General features: G+C 37.8%; 1 protein-coding gene across 7 annotated transcripts in view; it reads right to left on the bottom strand.

Annotated features, from left to right (window-relative positions):
• Positions 1 to 14,065, bottom strand: part of MIA2 (MIA SH3 domain ER export factor 2) — a 114,119-nt gene that overhangs the window by 94,969 nt on the left and 5,085 nt on the right. For all 7 annotated transcript variants that reach the window (XM_032622249.1, XM_032622253.1, XM_032622255.1 and 4 more), the window contains exons 4-6: positions 10,029 to 11,259; positions 3,100 to 3,318; positions 2,894 to 2,994 (exon numbers count right to left, since the gene is read on the bottom strand). In XM_032622249.1, the coding sequence (XP_032478140.1) occupies positions 2,894 to 2,994; positions 3,100 to 3,318; positions 10,029 to 11,259 (1,551 nt within the window). The remainder of the gene's footprint in view (positions 1 to 2,893; positions 2,995 to 3,099; positions 3,319 to 10,028; positions 11,260 to 14,065) is intronic.

Raw genomic sequence — 14,065 nt, 5'->3', positions numbered from 1 at the left:
AATTTAACTGGAAAATTGCTCAAATTTTCCATTTACTGCAGCTATTATGGATGCTTAATAGACCCACTAAGACTTAGAATTCCTGACCTGGCAGAAACTCTTCAGAGCATTTAGCCCAAACATTATGAACTTAAAGCTGTATAGAGGCCAAACAGTTGAAATAAGTATAGGGAAATGAAAACCGCACGTCTATTCAATGCAAGAGCTTCTTGTTGCCACAGAAGAACGGAAGACTATGTATTACAGTGTTCTACTTTTTTAAGAGAACGCAGAAATCCAGATTTTTATATGAACTAACCTTTGAAATGTAGTCAGCTGGTTCATAATTTTTAAACAATGCTCAAGCCAGCCAGTGACCAGTCTGTCATCTAGTCTCTGCTACTGGTATTACAGTTTTAAACCGAGACTTCCCCAGAGAAAAAGTGACTCTCCAAGGTCACAAGATAATTAACAAATTTAAATTCAATATTTTCATGTCTGAAGAATTTCAACCAAAATGGTTCAAGTAAAATGTATTTGATGATATTTAATGAGTCCACAAAAGTAAGCTTACTTAGCATAGCCTGTATTAAGTAAGCACTTTATATGAAAGGTGAATATGGTGTACTAATAAATTAGTTTTTAATTTAGTAACTTCACTGGTATAATTTATGGGAGAGGGGGATGACAAGTGAGGGCTATGTCAGTTGGACATAGTAATAAGTAGAATTAATTAAATAGGTAGTTGAAAGTTTTATTATGACTATTTTTATAAATTACATCATTATTATTAGTTTTCCTTTTCTCCTATGCTAGAGCAGGTTTTTAATCAACATCTTCAACACCAAATCATACAGAGTAAATTAATCACGTCTCTGAACTTATTTACCAAGTAATGTCAACTCTCTAGAAACCAGCAAAGAAATAAAGTAAGGAAGAAGCCTCTGAAAACAAAACAATATGTGTCATTAAGCCTAGTTTTCACAAATACTCTTACAGTCAGTGGCACCTGGTCACCATAACTAAAAATCTGGTAAATTATCCTCACTTTTCCATTTTCTTCTCCTTGCTACGTTCGATCAATCATTAAACCCAATGAATTCTATCTACAAAAATCTACCTAGTTTGTCCTTCCAATCATTTTAACAACCACTATCAGATATTAGACCAAAGGTTAAAAAATGTGGCTAGTGGGCCAGACCCAACCCACAGAATGCTTTGTCCGAACTGCATGATATTTTTTCTAATCTAAATATTTGCCAGCATTAAAAATTGGGAGATTTCACACAGAAGAACCCAGATTTCCAACTTTTCTTGAAATATCAGAAGATCTGGCAAAAACTAGGCTGAAGGTAAGTAGCAGCTACATGTTTCAGAGAAAGCATACACTCTCCAGTTGGTTACAGCTCTCACCTTTACCTGTGCTGCACTCATTTCATTTGAGTTTATAAATCCTGTTTTAGACCTTCACCATTTATTTCCTGAACTAAAGTGATAACTTCTTGATTGGCCTCCCTGCCTCTGGTCTTTATCCGGTTCAATTCTTATTTGACAATGTTGACAGATAGACTTTAAAAATGAAACTTTTTCAGTTCACTCCCTACTTAAAATTCCTCAGGGCTTCCCTGGTGGCGCAGTGGTTGAGAATACTCCTGCCAATGCAGGGAACACAGGTTCATGCCCCGGTCCGGGAAGATCCCACGTGCCGTGGAGCGGCTGCACCCGTGAGCCATGGCCGCTGAGCCTGCGCGTCCGGAGCCCGTGCTCCGCAACGGGAGAGGCCACAACAGTCAGAGGCCCGCGTACCGCAAAAAAATAAAATAAAATAAAATTCCTCAATAGTGCCCCATCATTTAAAAGATAGAGTTCAACTTCCTATCATAACGTGCAAAGCTATTTTTTACATAATCCCAGTATACAACTTCAGTCCCACTCTGTATTCAGTCAGACTGAATTGCTTATAGACCTCCAAAAATGCCAAGCTCTCTCCCACTTCTGTACTTTTAAAAATGCCCTCTCCTCAACCTAGAATGTTTATCCTTTCTTGCCTGGCTAACTCCTACTCTTTCTTCAATATCAGCTCAAGTAAGATCTCTTCTGGGACATTTTCCCAGGCTCCTCCTCCCCACCCTCTCTACCTACCACTTCCAATCAGTCTACTAGGCAGCTCCTCCTGTATATCAGTAGCATCCTGTGGCTATTACAGCACCATATTATAATTATTGCATTTTTTTTTTCTGGTGTCCTCCAACTATAGTGAACTCCTTGAAGGCAACGACTGTTAAATTTCATCTTAAAATGTAAATGAGAAGACAAAAGTGCTTCCTCAATTATTTATTTGGTAGCAGTAGATGAGAAAAGGAACAAACATTTGTAAAAGGCCTCATGTGCCAAGTACTACAGCTAGGTCCTTTTGCAATATTTCATTTACAATAAATGAGATAGAATTTAATAGGATTTACAATAAATGAAAAAGGGGACAGATTTTAGAATTTCAGTTATGACTTGGTTAAATTTTGAGGTACTAGTTGCTTTTGCAAGATTCTCACATTACACCATTCTGAGGTCACAGCTGTCATTCAAATACTAATAATTTGCTTAAGATTAATTTTCAGTTCATATTATTTCTGAGTTAACTCTTAGTGTAATTTCCCCTGATTTGAAAAAAAGGGGAAGGAAAAAACTCAAATGCTCAAGATCAACAAAGCTTAAGGAAAGTTTTAGAAAAAATCCTTAACAACATCCATGCAACAAAACATTCATGTAAGGAGAAAGCTTACATGTAAAATCTTATGTAAAGAGAAATATTATGTAACACTCACATAGGAAGGATTCACTCAAACATAATTTTCAGCTGTTCCTATACTTAGTAAAATAGGTAAAATTATTGAAAACATCTAAAACGTCAACTTACCCTTTCTGTAAGAACTACAATTGGTGAAAACGCAGAATTCAGGAAATCATAAACATCAATTTGAAATAAATATTTCAGAATCTGACACTCAGAAGCATCTTCTGTCAATTTATAAATAAAAATATGTTAACACTTGATGCGATGTAATTTTGAATCTAATTTTTTCTTTACTTGCTGCATTGAAGAACAAATAGCTTGTTTCTTACCTTTTTGAGCAACATAATTTTGAGAAGACAAAGAGTAATCAGTTGAAAAGAGCTGACTGTTTGACAGGGTATTTTCCACAAATGTGTCTATTTCCACTTGAGTAGGTCTTTCAGTGTCTAGTGATGTTTCTGATTTTTCATCATTATTTTCAGAAGATAGAGTTTTGAAATGTACTTCTTCGTGAATTCTCATAGATAACTCTATTTTAGAGACCATATCTGTAAATAAATAAGGAGAAATGTTTGGGATTTATTTTTTACATGCTTGCTTTGTTGTGGGCTTCCTATTTTTTTTCTAGGCAGGTCATTCTTTGAATCTTGTGGGCATTGTGATACTTCATTATGGAAAGAATTCATTAAAACATAAATTTGTAGCCTCTATTAGTTGCTACTTCTGATGTAATAAATTACCAGACACTTAGTGGCTTAAAGGATACAAATATATTCTCTTAGAGTTCTGGAAATCAGAAATCCTACAACCAAGGTTTTGGCAGGGCTGTGTGTTCCTTCTGGAGGCTCTCGAGGAGAACCCATTTCATTGCCTTTTCTACCTTCTGGAGGGCATCTGCATCCTTTGACTCATGGCCCTGTATATATGAAGATATATATGTACATCTCAAGAATTTTCATTTAAAAAGGATTACCAGGCTTCCCTGGTGGCGCAGTGGTTAAGAATCCGCCTGCCAATCCAGGGGACACGGGTTCAAGCCCTGGTCCAGGAAGATCACACATGCCGCGGAGCAACTAAGACCGTGTGCCACAACTACTAAGCCTGCGCTCTAGAGCCTGCGAGTCACAACTACTGAGCCCGCGGGCCTAGAGCTCATGCTCCACAGCAAGAGAAGCCTGCACATTGCAACGAAGAGTAGACTCTGCTTGCCACAACTAGAGAAAGCCCGTGTGCAGCAACAAAGACCCAATGCAGCCAAAAATAAATTAAAAATAAATAAATTTATTATAAAATTTATAAAAATAATAAAAATAAAAAGGATCACCCTTCCCCAAAATAAAGAAAAAAAAGTAACTTGCAACATATATGTCATAATTTTACACATTTGTAATGTTGCATCATATGCATACCATGTCATCACATGCGTACATGTGCATACCATGTCAAATAGCCATCAATTTAAGACAATTCAATTTCCAAACATAGTTTAAACTGATCACCTGATTCAATGAACTAATCAAACAGGATTTAAAAAAAAAAAGTTCTAACTAGTCCTAACCTGAGCTATAGTATTCAAGTAAATTGTGGGATTTATTCCTCAGTTACTTTTTAAGACAAGGATAGAAAAGTATCAGTGCAGCCCTGAAAAACAATATTAAAGAGTAGTCCTGGGCTTCCCTGGTGGCACAGTGGTTGAGAGTCCACCTGCCAATGCAAGGGACATGGGTTCGTGCTCCGGTCCGGGAAGATCCCACATGCCGCAGAGTGGCTGGGCCCGTGAGCCATGGCCGCTGAGCCTGCACGTCCGGAGCCTGTGCATCCGGAGCCTGTACTCCGCAACGGGAAAGGCCACAACAGTGAGAGGTCCGCGTACCGCAACAACAACAACAACAAAATATATATATATATACAATAAAAATTAAAAAAGAATAGTCCTAACTGAATTATTCAATGTCTAACTTTGCTCTTTGAGTTATGAATTTAACACATGGCTTTGATGCTGTCACTTACTTAGCATTGTTTAAAAGATGAAAGTCCCAAGTAAGCAAACACACATCTGTAATTTACTCATGCCACCTGTGGACATTAAACTTAAAAATGAACAATCAACTCAGGAGTCTGAATACAATAGGACTGTTGTAAATACAGGACTCAAACAGTGATCTACAATTATGTTTAATGGCATTAGGGGAAAAAAAGGCTTATTGACAATTAATTACACCAAATTTATATGTGCCTAAATTGGTTTATTTTAAATATTGTTTTACACTGCATTTGAAATAAATATATGTGAAGAAAATGAAAATTTCCTATAATAATTTCATATTTGATTATACTTTTTTTTTTTTTTTTTTGCAGTACACGGGCCTCTCACTGTTGTGGCCTTTCCCGTTGCGGGGCACAGGCTCCGGACGCGCAGGCTCAGCGGCCACGGCTCACAGGCCCAGCTGCTCCGCGGCACGTGGGATCTTTCCAGACCGGGGCACGAACCCGCATCCCCTGCATCGGCAGGAGGACTCTCAACCACTGCGCCACCAGGGAAGCCCTGATTATACTGTTGAGGTACTATTTTCACATTACTTAAATCTAAGCTATAAGATTTACATTAGGGGCTTCCCTGGTGGCGCAGTGGTTGAGAGTCCGCCTGCCGATGCAGGGGACACGGGTTCGTGCCCCGGTCCGGGAAGATCCCACATGCCGTGGAGCGGCTGGGCCCGTGAGCCATGGCTGCTGAGCCTGCGCATCCGGAGCCTGTGCTCCGCAACGGGAGAGGCCACAACAGTGAGAGGCTCGTGTAGCGCAAAAAAAAAAAAAAAAAAAAAAAAAAAGATTTACATTAGAAGCCAAAACAATCTGAAAAAGAAGAGCTGGAGGAATCAAGTTCCCTGACTTCAGACTATACTACAAAGCTACAGTCATCAAAATAGTATGGTACTGGAACAAAGACACATGGATCAGTGGAACAGGATAGAGAGCCTAGAAATAGACCCATGCACTTATGGTTAATTAATCTAGAACAAAGGAGGTGAGAATATACAATGGAGAAAAGACGGTATCTTCTATAAACGGTGCTGGGAAAACTGGACAGCTACATGTAAAAGAATGAAATTGGAACATTCTCTAATACTGTATACAAAAATAAACTCAAAATGGATTAAAGACCTAAATGTAAGACTGGATACTATAAAACTCCTAGAGGAAAACATAGGCAGAACACTCTTTGACATAAATTGCAACAGTATTTTGGGGGATCTGTTTCCTAGGGATGGAAATGGAACAAAACCAAAAATAAACAAATGGGACCTAATTAAGCTAAAATGCTTTGCACAGCAAAGGAAACCATAAGCAAAACAAAAAGACAACCTATGGAATGGGAGAAAATATTTGTGGATGATGCAACTGACAAGGGACTGAGTTCCAAAATATACAAACAGCTCATACAGCTCAATATCAAAGAAGCAAACAACCCAATCAAAAAAATGAGTGGAAGACCTAAATAGGCATTTCTCCAAAGAAGACATCTGGATGGCCAAGAAGCACATGAAAAGATGTTCAATGTTGCTAATTATTAGAGAAATTCAAATCAAAAGTACAATGAGGTATCACCTCACACCAGTCAGAATGGTTATCATCAAAAAATCTACAAACAATAAATGCTGGAGAGAGTGTGGAGAAAAGGGAACCCTCTTATACTGTTGGTAGAAATGTAAACTGATACAGCCACTATGGAGAACAGTATGGAGGTTTCTTAAAAAACTAAAAATAGAACTACCATATGATCCAACAATCCCATTCCTGGGCATATATCAGGAGAAAACTATAATTTGAAAAGTTACAGGCACCCCAATGTTCATAGCAGCAATATTTACAAATAGCCAAGACATAAAAGCAACCTAAATGTCCATTGACAGATGAGCAGATAAAGAAGATGGTATGCATATATAATGGACTATTACTCAGCCATAAAAAAGAATGAAATAATGCCATTTGCAGCAACATTGATGGACCTAGAGATTATCATATTAAATGAAGTAAGTCAGAGAAAGACAAATATCATATGATATCACTTATATGTGGAGTCCAAAATATGATACAAATGAACTTATTTACAAAACAGAAATAGACTCAGACATAGAAAACAAATTTATGGTTACCAAAGGGGAAAGTGGGGGAGAGATAAATTAGGAATTTGGGATTAACAGTTATACACTACTGTATATAAAATGGATAAACAACAAGGTCCTAATGTATAGCACAGGGAACTATATTCAATACCTTATAATAACCTAATATAGAAAAGAATCTGAAAAAGAATATACATATATTCTTATACATATATATTCAGTTATATATGTATAAGTGAATCACTTTGCTGTACACCTGAAACATTGTAAATCAACAATACTTCAATTTAAAAAAGTACATTAGATACAGATATGACTTTCTTACAATTGTTAATAAATTAATAAACAATTTTAATCCAAATAAAATAATGAATAGTTTTCATATTTAACTGTACTTGGGAAATTCATTATTTAAATAAGCTCAGTTTGGAGTCCTTTTGTAAAATAGAGTTCTAATATCCTAATATTCCCTTAGGATCTATTAATATTGTAATATAAGAAATTGTTCCCTAATTTATCTGTTTTGTAAATTCTTATCTCAAGATATTAGCTTTTTATAAATGTGGTTATCTCAAACCTCAGCTTTTCACAAATACTTTTACAAGATCAGTGATTCATTTTCCTTATGCACTCTTTCTACATAGGACAAGCTTTCATTTGTTATTCCCTAAAAGAGTTGTTGAAATTATCTGAAAATATTGGCTATTTTAGCTATTTCTCCAATATTGAGAAAATAGAGTCTGTGGTTTTATCTGAATCCCTCTTTCAGCATTCTTTTTTTTTTTTTTAAATATTTATTTATTTGGCTGTGTCGGGTCTTAGTTGTAGCACTCGGGATCTTTGTTGCGTCATGAGGGGTCTTCCGTTGCCATGTCCCGGCTCTTCGTTGGGGCTCTCAGGCTCTAGAGCACGCGGGCTTAGTTGTCCTGCAGCATGTGAGATCTTAGTTCCCCAACCAGGGATCAAACCCGCGTCCCTCTGCATTGGAAGGTGGATTCTTAAACACTGGACCACCAGGGAAGTCCCTAGTATTCTTTTTTTAAAACAACTTTGCATGATCCCAGCTTGTTTTTCATTTAATTAATAGTGAAATATTTTGAAGTATTTATATAGTAAGACATCATTTTTCTGAAACTTAAAGGAATTTCTTAACATTTTTATAAAAGTCCCTCAAAACTAGTTATAATTGCATAAATGCCCTGTTCTCATTTGACTATCTACCAAGTTATTCATATTTAGAAATTCTCCCAGCATCACTATATGAAATGATAAATTCTACTAAAATGATATTCAGAATGCCCTGAAGTTTCTATATATAAGCTCTAAAATATTTTTATATATCTATATTTTGAATACTGTATTTCTGGGCCCAATATTGTTTTCTTTTAGTCTCTCTTCTTTCCAATTACTCATCTGCTTTTTCACAAATACTCCCTTAGGATCTAACAAGCTTAGAACAAAGTAATTTCCTCTAGCCTTTGAAAATCTAGGTCTCTAATGTTTTCAGTCATGAAAATCATCACACCACCTTATTTAGAAAAGGGTTAGAATCTAAAGTCTATATTCTGGTTGAGGATGTTGATCAAGTAAAGAACTCATATTTTGTAGAATATTAAGAAATAACATATAGTTCTTCTGGAAATTCAAGATAATCAACCAGCACCAGTGAAATGTGTTTCCTTCTGAGTTTGCAACATTGTTGATCTCTTCTTGTGAAAATGTTTCTGTCATTCTAGGATTCGACTGTTTCTATATTATTGGCCAATATTTGTTGAGTTTCTAATCTGTCCATCATAGAGACATCAGAGTGGAGATGTGGGAAAGTCATGTTATATAATTCTTTACTTAAAATACTATCCACTTGTTTTTAATCGTAGGAGTTGCTAGATACCTGGACATCTAGATCTAGAAGTATCCTCTGATACTCTGCTCTCTTCTGTTGCCCTCTGTTGATCTCCCAGAATTGAGAGGCTTGAGGAAGAAAGCTGAAAACTTTTTACATTGTTTTTGCTTGAGTTTCCTTATTATCTTGTACACTTAAAGAAAACCCTTGTTATCATAGATCTTCTTGGGGGGAGGAGCTATAGATCTAGAATAAAATATCATTCAGGAATCAAGACAATTTTAAATTACCTTAGCTTAGGTTTCTAAGAACACCATTCAGATATAGCTATATTGGGAAGGTGTAAATGAGCTAAAAAGTGAGTGCAAATAAGAAAAAATTCTCACCTAACAGAACAGGAAGTCAATGAACATCATCTAAAATAGGTTACTCAAAGAAGAATATGAATATTTTATTTAGAAAATAGAGATAAACACTAAAAGAAATTTTCTTAAAAAAATAAAGGAGGGCTTCCCTGGTGGCGCAGTGGTTGAGAGTCCGCCTGCCGATGCAGGGGACACAGGTTCGTGCCCCGGTCCGGGAAGATCCCACATGCCGCGGAGCGGCTGGGCCCGTGAGCCATGCCCGCTGAGCCTGCGCGTCCAGAGCCTGCGCGTCCGGAGCCTGTGCTCCGCAACAGGAGAGGCCGCAACAGTGAGAGGCCCGCGTACCGCAAAAAAATAAAATAAAAAATAAAGGAAATTATTATCCCTGGGACAGAAGTAGAAGTAGAAATGGACAGAGGGAACAGAAATTGCTTTTGTTAAAAAAAAAAAAAAAAAAAGCCTTAGCACTATTTATATTTTTAACCTGTTTACGTATAATAGTTTGATTAAAGCTTATTGTAAAAGACCTTGAGATCTCCTTGAAACATCCATGTATAGTCAATCATTCTTTGTCCCTTGGGATTTTATTTTATGATATTAAGATCTACTAAATCCCAGAGTAAACCAGAAATTGATACAAGGGTGATTGATAAAGTTGTTGTTGATTATTGAGTATTTTGAGAAATATGGATTCCTGGATGCTTCATGTGATTTTCACTTTTTAAAATAGATTATATTTAATGTATGGACACCAGGCGGGGAAAGGGGGGGGAGGGGTGGTGGTGTGATGAATTGGGAGATTGGGATTGATGTATATACACTAATATGTATAAAATAGATAACTAATAAGAACCTGCTGTATAAAAATTTAAAAAAATAGATTATATTTTAAAAAGAAATCATATTATAGATATTTTTATACTAACCTGGCTGACTGTATCCATTTTTCAACATCATATCTTCCGTATTATCTGTGGGGTAATACTCAACTGAAAATTCTCTTTTATCATTTTCACCTGCATTATTTTCATCCAGTGTCTCTTTGGGAAATGGCAATTCTGTCTCCTTTGGAATGTTCTGGAAGTTCCAGGGGTTGTCAAAAGTATACAAGAACTTTTTAAAATATGGTAAAGTATCAGAATCGTCTGTTTTCTCTAAGACGCTTTTCTTGCCTATTTGATTTTCAGTTTCCATAATTTGTATTATTTTTATTTCTTGTTCCTTATCAGGGTCAAATTCACTTGTTGAAGGATGTCCATGTTTATCTCCCCCACCTTCTTCTTCATTTTTTCCATCATCTGATATAATTTTATCTTCATTAGCATATGAAAATCCTAGCATAGCAAAACCAAAATCAAACCAACTTGGCTTGAGAATTGAGCTATCATTGGTGATTGTGTCTTCTTTTTCTGTTAATATTTCTGTACATGGAATGGTGGGTTCTTCCTCAGAGGATATGGAACTAGGAACATCTTGTAATGGTGGGTTGCTTTCTTTGGACAGTAATTCAAGCCCTGTATCCTCACCCCCAAAACCAAAATAACTTGTAAATCCACCACCAAACCAACCAGTGCCTTGAGGATTGAGGATGTGCTCTGACTCAGACACTAGTTCAGACTGTTTCTTTGGCACTGAATCAAATTCTGATTCAAGTTCTTGCTTATGTTCTCTTTGGGGCTCACCATTGTTTAATCCCTCTGGGTCATTCTCATCTTCCACTGTTATTTTTCTACTTCGAAATGAGCTTTCTTCTAGAGGTTCAGTAACTGATTCAAAAGTCTTTTCTCCAGCTTGGTCCTTTCCAAATCCAAACCATCCTTTCACTTCAGGAATAGCTGAGGATGGTAGGACATGATCCCCTTCTGAAATAGGATACTCTTCCACATTTCCAGCTTCTACTGCTTCCCAATCTTTTGATTCACTAGTACTTCTGATGTCTTCAGGAGCCTCTGATGCTGGAAATTGGTCTTCAAACAAAGTACTTTCAGAAGTTGAATAAAAGCCAAGGTCTATCTGAAAATCACTTTCATATACTCTAGATTTGGGCTCCTTGCCTTCTTCATATGGATATATATTTTCACCATTACCACTGTTTAACTCACTATCTTCATTTTCAAATGTGTAGCTTATTCCAAGAAGACAGAGAAAGTCAGATTCCTGAAAGAAAAAAAGTTACGACTGACATTAATATATAAAAACTCCTTGTTTCTCTGAAATCATTTAAAATGGATGAGTATGATTTTCCCAAGGCCACACAACTAGCTCAACAGCAGAGCAAAAACTCCTAATCTCAAACACTTGTATCATAACTGACTTTTCAGGGTTAATGATATAAACCTAAATGAAAATCCTCTTGCATTAGGATTTATTTATTATCAAATAATTGTAGAAATTCAGAAGCAGAGGCAATCAAGTAGTGAGTATATTCTGCAAATAAACTCTAGTGAACAGGTGTACATGGCCACAAAATCTTGCTCCTGGTAAGGGTACACTGAATGGACATATGCAGCTGTGCAGCGCTTTCAGGGAGGGGAATGTACAGCACATGGTCACAGCTCAGACAAACCAAAGACTCTAAAGCATGAAGGCCTGGTTAGAAGTTGCACTAAAAAAACTTCCTTTTTTTGGCTGCGTTGGGGTGTAGCTGCGGCACATGAGCTTCGCTCTACTTGTGGTATGCGGGCCCCAGGGCACATGCGCTCTGTAGCTCGTGGCAGGCAGGTTGAGCCGCGCGAGCTCAGCGGTTGTAGTGTGCGGGGCTCAGTTGCCCCGTGGCATGTGGGATCTTAATTCCCCGACCAGGGATCGGACTTGTGTCCCCTGCATTGGAAGGCAGATTCTTTACCACTGGACCACTGGGGAAGTCCCCACTTAGACTTCTTTTATTGAGATATTGCATGTAGCCGATGGAAGCAGTGATCTCCTTGCTCATCTCACAAAACAACCAAATCATCAAGAAGAAAAATGGTGAAGCTATTTTTTTTTATCTGAAGGTATGAAACAGTGATATACACTGCTCTTTGGATATCACCATTATGAAATGAGAATAAAGGTCAGAATTTTACAAAAAGAAACTTCAGAATTGCAATTTTACAGTATTTTTTGGCATTGCAACATAGTAGGTGATTAACAACAGACGCTGGAGCCAAACACTCTGGGTTCAAATCCTAATCCTGCCGTTTACTAGCTCTGTGACCTTGGGCGAATAGGATGACCTTTCTATGCCTCAGTCTCCTCAACTGTAAAATGAGAATAATGACAGTACCTACCTTATAGGGGTGTTGTGAGGATTAAATGAATCAAGTAATTAAAATAGCAACTGTCTCTAGTAAATACTAGCCTAACCTAGCCCAAGGTTACACTACCCCAGATGAACCAGTCATGCAAGGATAAAAAGGCCCAACTCCTTGCCTCTATTCAGGACAACCCTGAAAGCCCATTCCAGCTTCAAAGCTCCTTATGGAATCACCTGAAACCTTTGTTGCAACCGGATCACAGTTCAACTTCTCTGTCTGCCCAATCCTGCTTTTTCTTGTATTCCCTCACAGGTGCTATTCCCAAGAGTACTCCCTAGTAAACCTCTTGGATGCAAAGATCCATCTCGGATTCTATTTCCCAGGGAACTTGACCTAAGAATTTGGGCCTTCTAGGGTCTTCCCTGGGGGTTCAGTGGGTAAGACTCCATGCTCCCAATGCAGGGGGCCTGGGTTCGATCCCTGGTCGGGGAACTAGATCCCACATGCATGTCGTAACTAAGACCCGGTGCAGCCTAAATAAATACATGTTTTTTAAAAAATAAAGAATTTGGACTTTCTATATGCTTACTATGTGCTCTGCACTGTGCCAGGTGCTGAAATTCTACAGTAAACAATAGAAAAACATAATTATAAATTGTGATAAGTGCTATGTAGGAAGTAAACAGGAAGCTCTGATTAAGAAGCAGTAATTCCTTTAGAATCATCATGGAAGAGCTCTCTGAGGCACTGATGTTTCAGCTGTGACCTAAAGGATAAGAAGGAACTAACCAGGTGAAGAACTTAGGGGAAGCATTCCAAACAGAGGGAACAGCCGTTTGGGTTTCTGGGCTGGGAAAGAGCTTGGCATGTTCTAAGAACTATCAATAGGCCAGTGTGGCCAGGAGCATAGTGAGTGCGGGGAGAGTGGCACGTGACAGGGTCAGCAGCGGGAGCAGCAGCAGATCATGTAGAGCCAGGGTAAGGAGTCAGGGCTTGATTCCAGGTTCAATGCAAAGCCATAAAAAGGCTTTAAACCAAGCAAATGACATGATCTAACTTCTTTGTTTTTGTATCTATAAGATCCATTGCTGTCTGGAGAATGAATTGGAAGAGGGCAAAAGTAGGGGCAAGGAGACCAGTTAGAAACCTACTGCAGTGTTCTACTCAAGAGACAGTGATGCTTTGAATCAGGGCTATGGGGAGAGTAAAAATGAAGAGAAGACAGATATATTTTGGAGACAGAACTGACAGGACTAGTAGTTATACAGTGAATAGACATTTAATCCCAGAATTTGTGCTGGAAAAGAGCCAGATAATAGTTTACTTAACTAGGCAGACTGACTTCACACTGACCTCATGTAAGGTAAATAGGCTTAACCTGGAATGTGAATTAAATGGGCTTATCAAATTCACGTATTGAAGAGTCACCTTCTGATTTCCATTCTCATTATCAAGCCCAGCATTATCAAGCTCATTTAAAACTCCAACAGCAAAAGAGGTTTACAGATATGAGACCTAGAGAGTGTGATGGGAAATAAACTCTGTCCCAGTAGGACAATAACATTAGTAATAATAACTAACACTTACATAGCACTTACTAAGTGCTGTTCTATGTACTTTACATATGCTAATTTTTTTGTTGTTGTTTGTTTTTGTTTGGTATGCGGGCCTCTCACCGCTGCGGCCTCACCCGTCGCGGAGCACAGGCTCCGGACGCGCAGGCCCAG

The sequence above is a fragment of the Phocoena sinus genome, chromosome 2 (assembly GCF_008692025.1).
Source record: "Phocoena sinus isolate mPhoSin1 chromosome 2, mPhoSin1.pri, whole genome shotgun sequence".
Lineage (NCBI taxonomy): Eukaryota > Metazoa > Chordata > Mammalia > Artiodactyla > Phocoenidae > Phocoena > Phocoena sinus.
The sequence above is the reverse complement of the archived record's forward strand: the minus strand, read 5'-3'. Positions and strand labels throughout refer to the sequence as shown.